Here is a 12,128-nt window from a genome sequence, read left to right on the forward strand (position 1 = left end):
CAGCCCTGTTTGACTCCCATTACTCTATTAAAAGCATAAATTCTTGCACGTGCCTTTTACAATTAACATTTTCTTTCCAGCCTGGCTAACCCCTAAAATTAGCTTCCTTGCTCTGAATACGGCTTGCTCTCACCCAAGATTATAATAAAGTATACTAATAGTTGAACAAAACTACTTAGAAATTACATCCAGCTTCCTAATCTGTGCCTGCTCTTCGCTGCACTAACGAGAAACTACTAAATTACTTGTCTCAGTGTAGTTTTGCTCAGACACAATAGCATCCATCTTTCAACCAACACCAGGAAAGGCCAACTAGCTAGATACACTGAGGCAGGGAGCTACAAGGTACTAGCAACTGTGTACAATTATGGGGTGGCTCCCTGTTTTCTGCACCCCTATTCCTGGAACACTGCTGGTAGGAAGGCAGACCTAAAAACCCATGCCCGTACCTTAATTTGTCCCAGACCTGGCAAGGCAATCCATCAGCCTTTCTGGCCTGAGGCTAGAGCAACACAAAGCCTACTGAACCCCAATGATGCTTCATAACGACAGTTTACTTTTGCTTTACACAAAACTGCCATGAAACTTCTCAATTATAAATAGCAGCCCATTCTGATATTTAATAAAGTATATCAGCTCACAGAAAGACCAAGATAACTATGGAAAACAAAATAGTGAGTAGGTCTACGCTTCCACGTTCCGTTTATTGGTCCTATGTTTAACATAAGGCAAAAAATACAAGCGAAATAGCTTGTGTTTCACAGCACAAGCCTCTAATCTCTGCAACTCTGAAGTGAAAGACAATTGTAGAAGCTGCACTTCTTAAATGAAACACGTTTAAATATAAAACCAGTAAAACCGCTAATTAAGCATCTCATACCATGTCATCTCACTGGTTTTAATTTGCTGCAATGTTTTACAATAGATGCACATGAAAGCACTGTAAAATTTACAGGACAGAAGCTAGAGGCTTCTGCCCACGTGGATAGGGAACTTGTGGCAGCTTTAAGCACATTGAAAAGCACAAGAGATGTTTGGGATTGTGAAAAGAGGTTTGTAGCAACATTTTGCTAAAATTATCTACAAGAGAACACTGAATGCACTTAGCAGTTTACCCAAGTCATTAAAACCTGCCGAATAAAGGCAGTTCCTGTCATAGAAATGTTGTTTCAAGCTCCCCACATGTGACAGGAGATGACATCTTTTGAACGACAGACCCTTTTTCTCCTAATATGCCACATCATATTAGCTGCCTTGCAGGATTTATATAGGAGACATGTGCGTGTATGACATCAGAAAACAGTTGTTACAACCCTCAATTTAATAACGCACCAAAAAAAAAAATCTTTCAGTGGCCCATTTTTTTTAAAAGGTGTATTTAACTATAGGTCTCTCATTCTCCCTTAATTAAGCTCCGATTTTGGTAAACCCACAAAAAATTATTTCTCTATTTGTCATCTAGTACAACTGTATCTTCATATTGTCACTGCAGCAGCTTTATTAGGTACTGTCATAATTAGGCACTGCATTCTTTAATCTCTGAAAGCTAAAATACCTACGTCTAGGAGTGCTCTTTTGGATTATGTTCCCAACTGGATTTTAAAACACCTCTTTAAACTCCAAGTGGAACTTGCTTCTACTTTCAGAAATCAGAATATCCTCTCGGGGACGCAGATAAAAAAATCCAGACCTTTAACTCCCTTCTTACAGCAGTACTTCCAATTCTACACAAAAGCTTAATGGCTCACTCATGAGCAACTGTCAATGGGGAGGATAAAATGTATATAGCAGGATTCCATTGGCAGTGCAGAATTTAAAAGAGCTTTAAAGATATTGTAAGAAAAAGGAACAACATTTTGTGTTGTGGATAAGAGATGCTTGATTTATGATTAAATATATTTTGGAACACAACAGCATTTATAGCAAACTTTTATTCAATAGTTTAAAAAGTGTATGGAAATTTCCATGAACAAAGAGTTACTCAGTGGGAAGCACCTTCTTTTCCCCCTTAAAAAGTTCTTCTGCAAGAACATCCATTAAATGCATTTACCTACAGTAATCAGTTTTAAAATGCACGGGTATTTTTGGATTTCTTGTATATATATATATAGCATTTCCATAGTTAAGAAGCTATCATCCTGAGCAGTGTATGAAGAGACATTATTTAAACCACCTAGTTACAGAACATTTATATAATTGACAACAAGCACAGAACAATTTATAGACTTTAAACATTTAATGTGCCTCTTCATCAAGGAAGGCAAATGATAACTGTAGGACTGCTTAACACTGCAAGTGTCAACTTAGTATCATGTATTTAGATCTGCAGTATAAAGACACACACAAAACATTTTTGTGGAGTACATTTTGTTACAATAAACCAAGCTTGTATTCCATCATCATGTGTGGTTCTCCCATAACCTCACTCTGTGAAGGATCTGGGGAAAAAAAAAGAAAAAAGTCAACAGCATGAGGCTTTTACCAAGCTACGAAGACCAACAATAACTATGAACACGACCCTATTTCTTTCCCTGCCCCCCCTTCATTCTAATGCTTAGTGCAACAGTTACTCAACTGATTTTTGACAGTGTTGCACAACACAGGTCTGTAACTCCTAACTCTCCATCCAAAGCAATCATCAGATAACAAATACATCTGTAGTGGAACAGTGTTTCATAAGGACACACACACCAACTACTTCTACGTAAGCGCTGTCTCCTATAGCCTGAATCTCAAGGCTGATTGAGTTTTGTGTTTAAGAAAACTCAGGTCTGCTGAAGCTTTTCCTCATAGGTGCCCCACATCTCTTTCCAATGCAACTTCTCTGTACAATAGGAGCTCACACTCCAGCCCTTCTGTTAATTGGGACATACTCACGGTTTCTCTTCTCCACCTAGCTGCCTAGTTTCACAGAAATTCTATGCCCTTAGATATCTCTGATATTTCCTCCATTCTGTAAAGCATGGTTGACATTAGCCACTGTACTCAAGGGTTATCAAGGAATGTGCAGAGGACATAAGAGATACCAATACTGACAATATCAACTTCATTTCCATAAAAAAAATTTTAAAAAATCAAGGCCAGAAAAAAGGTTGTGACTACACTTTGGAAGAAATATACCTTTCTTTATGGGTGTATCAGAGTGTTTTCCTTCCATGAGGCATATTAATGACTTTGATCTCCCCCAGAGACACCAAAATTATCTACTCCAGCCCCAGGTGATAATTAGAACCTTACCAAAACCCCTTTTAACCCACTCACTCCTTAGCACTCTATAAATACGTAACAGCTTGTTGTGAGCAATGGTAAATAACCAAATTCCTATAAATTATGTTTGATATTGCTCTACCCCCTGAACCACAATAACCTAAGATTCCTTCCCTTGGTCCCTGTAAACCCATCCCAGAAAATCCCAGATTTACCTCACACCTCTAGATTCCCCCTCCATTATTTCCAGTTTCCTATCTCCCTGGCTCTTTCCACTCTCCAATCCCACCTCAAAATACCCTCTGTCTCCTTCCATGACCTTAACTACCAGCTAGAAAGATGTAATTTTTTAAAAACTATTTTTCCAGGTTTATTCTTTTCCACATATACTGTCAGTTGGTAGCCCACCACACAACTGCGAACTGTTGAGTTAATCTGAGGGAGCCTTCCCCCTGCCACATCTCTGGTGCATTAGTTCGGTACCTCTCCTCTAGCCTTTCTTTTTAATTATAGAACTTACAAAAACTTTTTATCTTTAACCTCCGCCTATCAAAATCTGTACAAGCAGTTCAAAAGTTTCTGGGGAAACAGGCATACAGCATAAGTGCATCATCGTCTACTCCTTTAGAAACCCAGCCCACAAGCAAATACTGGCTTAGTAAATATTTCAGAGTAATTTCCACACAACTAGCAGCTGAACCATACTTATTTCTCCTTCCTCCAGTGCTTCTTTGCCTTTAGGAACTCGATTTTTTTTTTTATTTTATTTTGTGCATTTTATTATCTTATTCTGTAGAGGCAAAGAACTTCACAGTTCACAAATTCTACTTTTAAATGTTTCCGTAACATTGAGACAGAATGTATTTACCATTAAGGATATCCTCAAAGCTGATGCATTCATCATTTCCCCTCAGAGTATCCAGTGCTATGTTTGAGCTGTGAAGAAATGGGAGACGCTGGACCTGTAAAAAAAGACAAGAGTTCAAGTTTCTGCCAGTCTAAAATTGAGGGGGTTTATATTTAGATTTTTCAGTCTGAAGTGACTGAGAAAAGTGACAAAGTCACTTCTTCCTTCAAAAATGAGATAAGAGAACTACTGGCACACATAGGTAGCAAAACCTACCTAACACCACCATCTTCTATTGTTTATCACTCTGTTTTGAAAAGGCTTTGAAAAGCCTTTCACTAGATTTGTAGCTTTCACTGCAGTGTAACTACTACAGCAAATAGTGTAGGTCCTCCTCTGTTATCACATAAAGCTGGGGAGGCTCACTGCAATAAACACATCAACACCCTGAGGTCAGTACTGAGCAATTGGGATACTGCAGTGTTTGGAAACTACATTCTAAGTTTCCCACATCTCTGACACAAGTTAGGAATGTAAGTGAAAGAGCTATACTGATTTTCACACCTAAACATAATCCTCCTTGCAATTAATTTAAATAATTTCTCTGATCTCCACCAATTCTTAAGCTTCAAGTCCACTTCCAGTTACTTTCAACACCCTCTTCTGCACCACTCACCCACAGTATTACAAAAAAATTTCAAGTGGTACACACAGCATTCAGATCCTAAGTATTCCAAGAATGGCATAGTTGTACTTACAATTGCATTCGCTACTAGTAGTGATACTTCAGTTATACCAGGAACATAGTTTACAACCATAAAATTATCAGGTAGCTATCTCTTTACACACAAAATATGTCAAAATATTTCCATAATCACTACTGGTACAGTTGTCAGAAGTTCAAATACACTATTCCAGTAAATATTTTAGAAAAGTGAAATTAAATCACAAGAGAACTTGTATATCTAACATGAAGCTGGGAGTGAAAAACCTTCTAATTACCGTATTTGCCTCCCCCATCCCCCAAGAATACCTGTGGAGACACACTTGCAGGATATCCTCACATGCCTCATTTTCTGCCACGTGCTAACATCAGTTAGGAAACAGATATTTCCCCATAAGACAGCACAGCTGAGATCAAGTGATGTTTTCATACACCCTGTCAGACTTTCACATCTTCAGGACCAGTAATTTCTGCCAAGTTTAATGCAGCTCACTGGTTCGGTAGCACCTGATCCACTAGAAGTGAGTATAAAATCACTCCAACTCGCTTGGAAAAACAACTCTTAATAGCTTGACAACCTTCAACAAGCCAGAAGAGTTTACTAGGACCAATGAGCTTTCTGTGTTTCCTAAGGGACAAAGTCAGCCTCCCTCCAGTTACTTTCCATCCTAGGTGATAAGAAGGAAAAGGACACAGACTCAGCTTCCCAATTAAGTTAAAACCTTTGAACTTAACTCCCTGTAGACCTCCCCTGATCTTACAAGAAAGGCTGAGGAACAATAATAAGCACATAGCAAATTCTCTGTTTCAGGTTTCACATCACCTCTTTATCCACTCCCAAATCACTACCTGCTTCAGATCCCTAAGTCTCTTTGCCCTACAGATGCAGGGATTCCTTCCCATGAAGGTTGTATGTTCTACAGAGGAGAGTATTAATTTCATGAATTAATACTCAATCCCTCCTGCTTTTCTCTGAACGCTTACAGGAAGCTAGTCCACAGAAAAGCTAGAGCAGTTACCACTTCACCAAGTAACTAATAAAAGAACAGCAGCTGAAAGGCTTTAGTATATTGACTGTTCTGGAAACTATTAATTGCAAAGTTTGTTTCATTGGTTTTAATAAAAGCAGTCCAGTGAAAGCATTTGTTTTGGAACCATAAGGTATTTCAACAGAGAAAGATGTCTCTCTGAGAACATTTTCCGAGATAAAAATTTTTTCAAGTGGCTTAAGGTATACCAGTTGTATAAAAATACCTACCTGTTTCACTGCTCTGAATTCCATCTGCATCTTTAAAGGTGCATGGAGTCCTTGAATATTTCTCAGTGTGGCAAAGTTTGTTTTATCTTGATTTAACTGGAACTATCATAAACAACATTAATTTTTATTTTAGAAAAACTTACTTTCAAGTACAGCCATAGAAGAGATTTGTGACATCCTACTTAAATGAACATGCTTATTAAATGTATATATAAATATTCAGTGATTACATTATATATCTCAAATGTACATGAAAGACAGTGATGCAGTAATATTCATTTTATGAAACTGAAATTGCTTTTTGCTGGATTTTATTACAAATCAATAGTTTTGTTATTTTTGACAATCAGGACATGTAACACCACCAAGTGGTGTAGTTTTGCACTACTTTACTACAATATTGTCAGCACAAATTGGAAGGTAAGTCTGGCTTAAAGTGAGAACACAAACTTGAAAGCTACAATTGATGTTATTGTTAGCCATCAGACTCTACCTGAAAACACTTGAAATACTTATTTTTCTGATCAAATAGTAAGACAGAGCGCCACATATATTCCATATGACTCCAAAAAGCAAAAGAAAGTTCTTAATTTTACCAACTGCTCTGAAACCAATCAGTAAGACAAAGAAAATCTATTTAGTAGAGGGTTCTTTTAATGAGAAAGTACTGGCTCATGAATACTGAAGTACACAAAAGTAACTTATGCTTAATGTTAAACTTTAGCTCGAGTAATCCAGTCTGAAATTTGGCTTTTATAGTAGTGACTACATGCCTGTAATGTTGACACACTACCATATTGTAAAGTAAAACAAAAAATACAGATCTCTTATTTTAAAACTGTACTCAATTACCACAACAAAAGCCTACTAGTACAAGAATATCATCCCATTTATGTGAAGGGATCTCAAAAAGCAACAGGAAAATACAAGTCAAAGGCATTAACATGCATTTTTTTCATAACAAGCTATATTGAATGCTCTCCAAAAGTTAGCAGAAAATGCTATTTATATGCCTCATCCCAAACTTACAACTCTGGTCACATTATTTTTCCATTTCTTTTATTTTATAAATTACCTGGGTAGATTTGGTTTCTACTAGTGCTACCTGAATAACCTACCAGTAAAAACAGCCATAACTATCTCAGGCTAAGATAAGTCTTTTCCCAGTCAAACATACATGGAAATAATTCTTAGATAAATTGTCCATAAACTTACAGAAAAATTAACCAAAAAATATGTGGAAAAAACCAAATTAAAAGTTTCACATAATTCTTAGGGGATTACATTGTCCATTTTAATTATTTCTGTGCATTTTTTCTCTCTAGTAAGTATTCTTTTAATTATGCAGGTTTTATACAAGAACAGTTAAAAAGCAAGCTATAGTAGTCAGTTGTAAAAAAAAAAACATCAATTGACAAATAGCTCTGAAACATTTATAGTATTTATAAATAAGCTTGTGAAGTTGGTGTCGCATTAACATCATCCTTTTAACTCAAGACAACACTAGCACTGGTTAGAGTTAGAATACATTAGACATTACATTCAGACCTCATCATCCTGATTAGCTTAGCAATTTGGAACATTATATCCAAATACTGCCTTTGCTTCAGGGCCTTTTATTACATCAGATCTTCTGTGCTGACAAAATGGGCACCAGAGACAAGATTCAGTTCAACGAGCTATTTAGCCAAGGCTGTCAGTCTGGTCTCCCTTTACCTTCAACCTATGGTCCACAGACCACTCTTAAGTGGTCCAAGAGCGATGACTAAGCCGGACAAGATTGCATGCACTTACGACAAACTGTACATGTAAAATTTCTAGAAAAATGTAATGAAAAGTATTTATGTGTTCACATTAAGATATATGGTAAACCTATAGACAGAATGGGAGGATCAGCCTTGCAGAAGTGACAGGTGTGCCCCCCACCTAACTATAGAGGCTGCATATACAACTAGCTTAATAACTTTCAGATGACTAAACCTTACTAAATAAATCCCTACTTGGAAGCCCACTTGCATACTTGAAGTGGAAAGAGTCACAAGCAGAAGGTTAGCATTAAACAAATTTGCCAACAATGTTATTTGTATAAATAAATTGTTACTGTTGTTATCACACAAAGCAGTCCAGGTAACCACATTGTTAATTTAAACTTCAGAAATAGCTAAGAGTGAAGATGGCTACATTTGATGATATACTTACGTTTTTTTCTGACAACTCCAGTGGGTGGCTGGGCAACAATTCGTTTTTCACACTTGTAAAGCTAGAAACACAAGTAAAAAAAACATAATTGAACTTTAAAAAGTGACATCCTGATTTATTTGAAGTTGCATTCCAAAACTAATCTCAGATACAAACATCAACCCAGAGCAACACATAATTAGCACAGTTTGAACTACAAAGAAAAAAAAGCTTAATAGTGAAGGAGCAAATAAAACCTCTAACTACAGCACTACCAGGAGAAAAATAATTTAAATTTCAGGCATCCTTTTTTCTTTATGTTTGACAAAAAGAAATGACAGCTTTTCTTCCTTGACCCCCTTCAGAAATAGAGAAAAATATTAATAAATGAAAACATCACAGGTTTAATTATGTCCAAGTTACACAGCATCTGATTTCAGAAGTCCTCAAACTTTTGCAACTGAATATTGTACATACCTTCCGCCTCACTCATAGTTGTATTACCCGCATTTTAAACTCCATGAACTTATTTCAGATTCATTATCCAATACATGTACATAGTTTCGCACTCATGTAAAATGGCAAAATCCAAACCCACTATTTTTACTATATTAACTTCATTTTTTGTACCAATGCTGAAATTAACCATTTCCCACAGTGCTACGGCACACACATATACATGTATATTAAAACTAGCATATATTTCATAATTATTAATAACTTTGCCATCTCTTTTCTAAAGAGCAGTATCACCCAGGTAAAAGTCTATTAATGTTATCTACTTCTTGAAGTGCTGTCTCATGGAAAATCCACACTTGAAAGACAATCTGATTAAATACATGCACTTTAGGGTACAGCTTTTGCAATACACCTTCCAAGAACCTTCTTTAAAAAGCAAATATTTAACACACACTTTCTTCCTGTATCTGAAGTTCAATGTTGGCTATGGCACAATTCAACAAGAAAAAGTAAAGCATACCCTCTACGCAGAAGATCATGACCTTCAAATGGTCCTGAAGCTGAAAATTCAGTAATTGGGATACTATCCTTCAGCAGACAAGAAGTGCCTCTGGAATTCTGGAACAAAAAAACTGAGGATTACTTTAGCAGAACCAAACGCCTTTTCTATGGGCCATTAGGCCAGACAAATGAAACAAAGGGCTCAAAGACTCCTTAAACTATGCATGTAAAAGCCCTACACTTTACAGTCTCTTAAAAAAAAAAAAAAGGCTCTTAAAAAACCAAAACACAAACACCACACTAAATTAGAATTCTTTCAGAGAGTCTGATAACCGTTAAAGGTACTGATAACACATTTTTTGGATCTGGCTGGAACAGTTAAAGTCGCAGTTACCCCTTGTCCATTCCCACCCTGAGCTGCAGGGATGGAAAGGAAGGCCGCAGGTCATGCTCAGCTGACAGGACAAAAAGGAACACATCTGAGCATTCCTTCATTTACTTCAGTAGATCAAATTGATTTTATCCATGGTTTAAGGCCGCCATAAAGAGGACAAGGTGTATTCAAGTGGTCTAGTATGCCAGTTAACTGAAAAAGCAAAGGAAAAACAGTAACTTGTAGCAAAAGACCAGAAAAACAAACCTCCACAGACTTACTAAGTAAAGCCATCTTAATCCAGACCACTAATGTCATGCTAACCTGCCCGATTTTACTGAAGTGATTTTAGGATTGTTCATACAAATTGCTCCCCCAATAGGCCAATGTACAATAAATTCTGAAAGGTGATAGCAATAATCTCTGGAAGGTGATAGTGATGAGCTGTTCAGAGCAGGAGTTTCCTCCAGCAGCACTATTGGATTCAACAGAAAATTCATGCTTACAGTTAAGGTATTTTGTACTAACGTATTAACTGTCAATAACCTAACAGCTAGTAGAAAACCCTGAAATACCTGTTATTACATGCATACAAAGCATCTACCAACTAACGTACTCAACACTGACCAGACGTTTCCGAGATTACTATAAGTGAAAGCATAAGACATACATTACCTGGAAGATGTGACAAGAGAGAAGATCAAAGTGAAAAGGAGACAACCATGAAATTCTCCCAAAAAGTAACGCCCTCAAGCCACACCAGTGCCCAGTCCGTCTTAGGCGGCCACACCACCGCCAGCCACCACAAAGCCTAGGGGCACGACCTCCCTCCGCCAGAGCCGCGGCACTGGCGGCAGCGCACGAAGCCCCTAGCTCCGGGAGGCCGGGGATTACCGGCACTCTGGGCCTCCCCGTCCCACCCCGCTCCCAGGAGAAGGGCTTTTGACCGCAGCCGCGCAGCCTTCGCACCTTCCCGGCCCCGAGGTCCCACGAAGATATCTAGCGGAGACCGGCCCGCGCGGGGGGCGGACACAGGGCCGCCTCCGACCCGCTGAGGGCCCCCGACCCGGCAGCAGGAGCGCCCGCCATGGCCGCGCCGGACCCCCGTGACTCAGCAGGGCCCCAGCGCCCCCCGCCCAGCGGCCGCCACCCCGGGGACCCCAACGGCCGAGGGGGGAAGGCGGTGGGAAGGCGGGGGGAAGGCAGGTGGATGCGCGCCGGTCCGCCCCCCTCCAACGCGAGAACGACCCTGCCCGGCGGCACAACCGCTGCCGCCAGCCCGCACTCACCATCTTGGCCTCACCCCCACAGCCACTTCCGCCTCCTCCACCGCCTCACTTCCGCTCCGCCCCCGGCGCGCTGCGTCAGACGCAAGGAGGGAGTAGAGCCCCCCCCCCCCCACTACGGCCGCGCGAGGAGGGGCGGGGCCTCGGGGGGGCGGGGCCGCGGCGGCCCTGAAGGGGGGGTGGTGGGCGGTGGTTGAGGGCGGCTGCCCTGCCTTGAGGTGGTGCGAGGGGGACGGCTGCCGCTCCGGCCCTGTGCCCTCCTTGGCCGTGGCTTGCCTGCCTCCAGGGCTGTTGCTTGTAGACTGGCCGCACCGTTCCCACATGCCGGCAAACCCGGCTGTTTTCATAGAATCATAGAATGCTTTGGGTTGGAAGGGACATTTAGGGCTCATCTAGCCCAACGCCCCTGCAGGGAGCAGGGACAGCTTTAACCAGATCAGGTTGCTCAGAGCCCCATCCAACCTGACCTTGAATGTGTCCCGGGATGGGGCCTCCACAACCTCTTTGGGCAACCTGTTCCAGTGCTTCACCACCATCAGTGTAAAAAATTTCTTCCTTATATCCAGTCTAAATGTCCCCTCCTTTGGTTTAAAACCATAACTCCTTGTCCTGTCACAACAGGCCTTGCTAAAAAGTCTGTCCCCATCTTTCCTGTAGGCCCCCTTTAAGGACTGGAAGGCTGCATTAAGGTCACCTCGCAGCCCTCTCCAGGCTGAACAACCCCAACTCCCTCAGCCTGGCCTCATAGGAGAGGTGCTCCAGCCCTCGGATCATTTTTGGGGCCCTCCTCTGGACCTGCTCCAACAAGCCCATGTCCTTCTGGTGCTGGGGGCTCCACCCTGTTTTGGCACTACCCTGGCCGCATGCAGGAGCTGGAGTTGACCAATGGCTTCCCACAGTAGGCCGGGGCGGCCATGTTGTGGTGTCAGGTGGGGGGTGCTTTTCTTCGTCAAACCCATTCTCTCCCAGTGGGCCACAGGCAGCAAAAGCAAAGAGCTTGGGTGACCCCAGCAGTGTCACAGCCTGAGGCAGTGAAATGAGGCAGCGATGCTTCCTGAGGTAAACACGGCCTTGGGCGCTGGGCCAGCCATGGAGCCTCCCTGGGAAGCGCTTTGCGAACGAGAGATGTCAGGGTGCGCTGCTCTACCGGAGACCTCGGGCAGCCCTCAGGGCCCTGATCTGTCAGTGACCGACAGGGACAGGCCTGCAGCAGGTTAATCTTTGGAAATGAGTTTTGAGAATGGTGGATAAAAACTGCTGTGTTAGTAGGCAGGTATTAATAGCCACAGTAACAG

At 41.0% G+C, this 12,128-nt stretch overlaps 1 protein-coding gene across 1 annotated transcript; it reads right to left on the reverse strand.

Annotated features, from left to right (window-relative positions):
• Positions 1-1,825: 1,825 nt before the first annotated feature.
• Positions 1,826-10,890, reverse strand: POMP (proteasome maturation protein). Its single transcript, XM_075717411.1, has 6 exons — positions 10,837-10,890; positions 9,194-9,291; positions 8,236-8,296; positions 6,037-6,138; positions 4,076-4,169; positions 1,826-2,438 (listed from the first exon to the last, which is right to left on the reverse strand). Exons 1-6 carry the CDS (start codon positions 10,837-10,839, stop codon positions 2,371-2,373), a joined length of 426 nt encoding a protein of 141 aa, XP_075573526.1. The 5' UTR covers positions 10,840-10,890; the 3' UTR covers positions 1,826-2,370.
• Between the last annotated feature and the right edge of the window lie 1,238 nt (positions 10,891-12,128).

The sequence above is a fragment of the Pelecanus crispus genome, chromosome 1 (assembly GCF_030463565.1).
Source record: "Pelecanus crispus isolate bPelCri1 chromosome 1, bPelCri1.pri, whole genome shotgun sequence".
Classification (NCBI taxonomy): domain Eukaryota; kingdom Metazoa; phylum Chordata; class Aves; order Pelecaniformes; family Pelecanidae; genus Pelecanus; species Pelecanus crispus.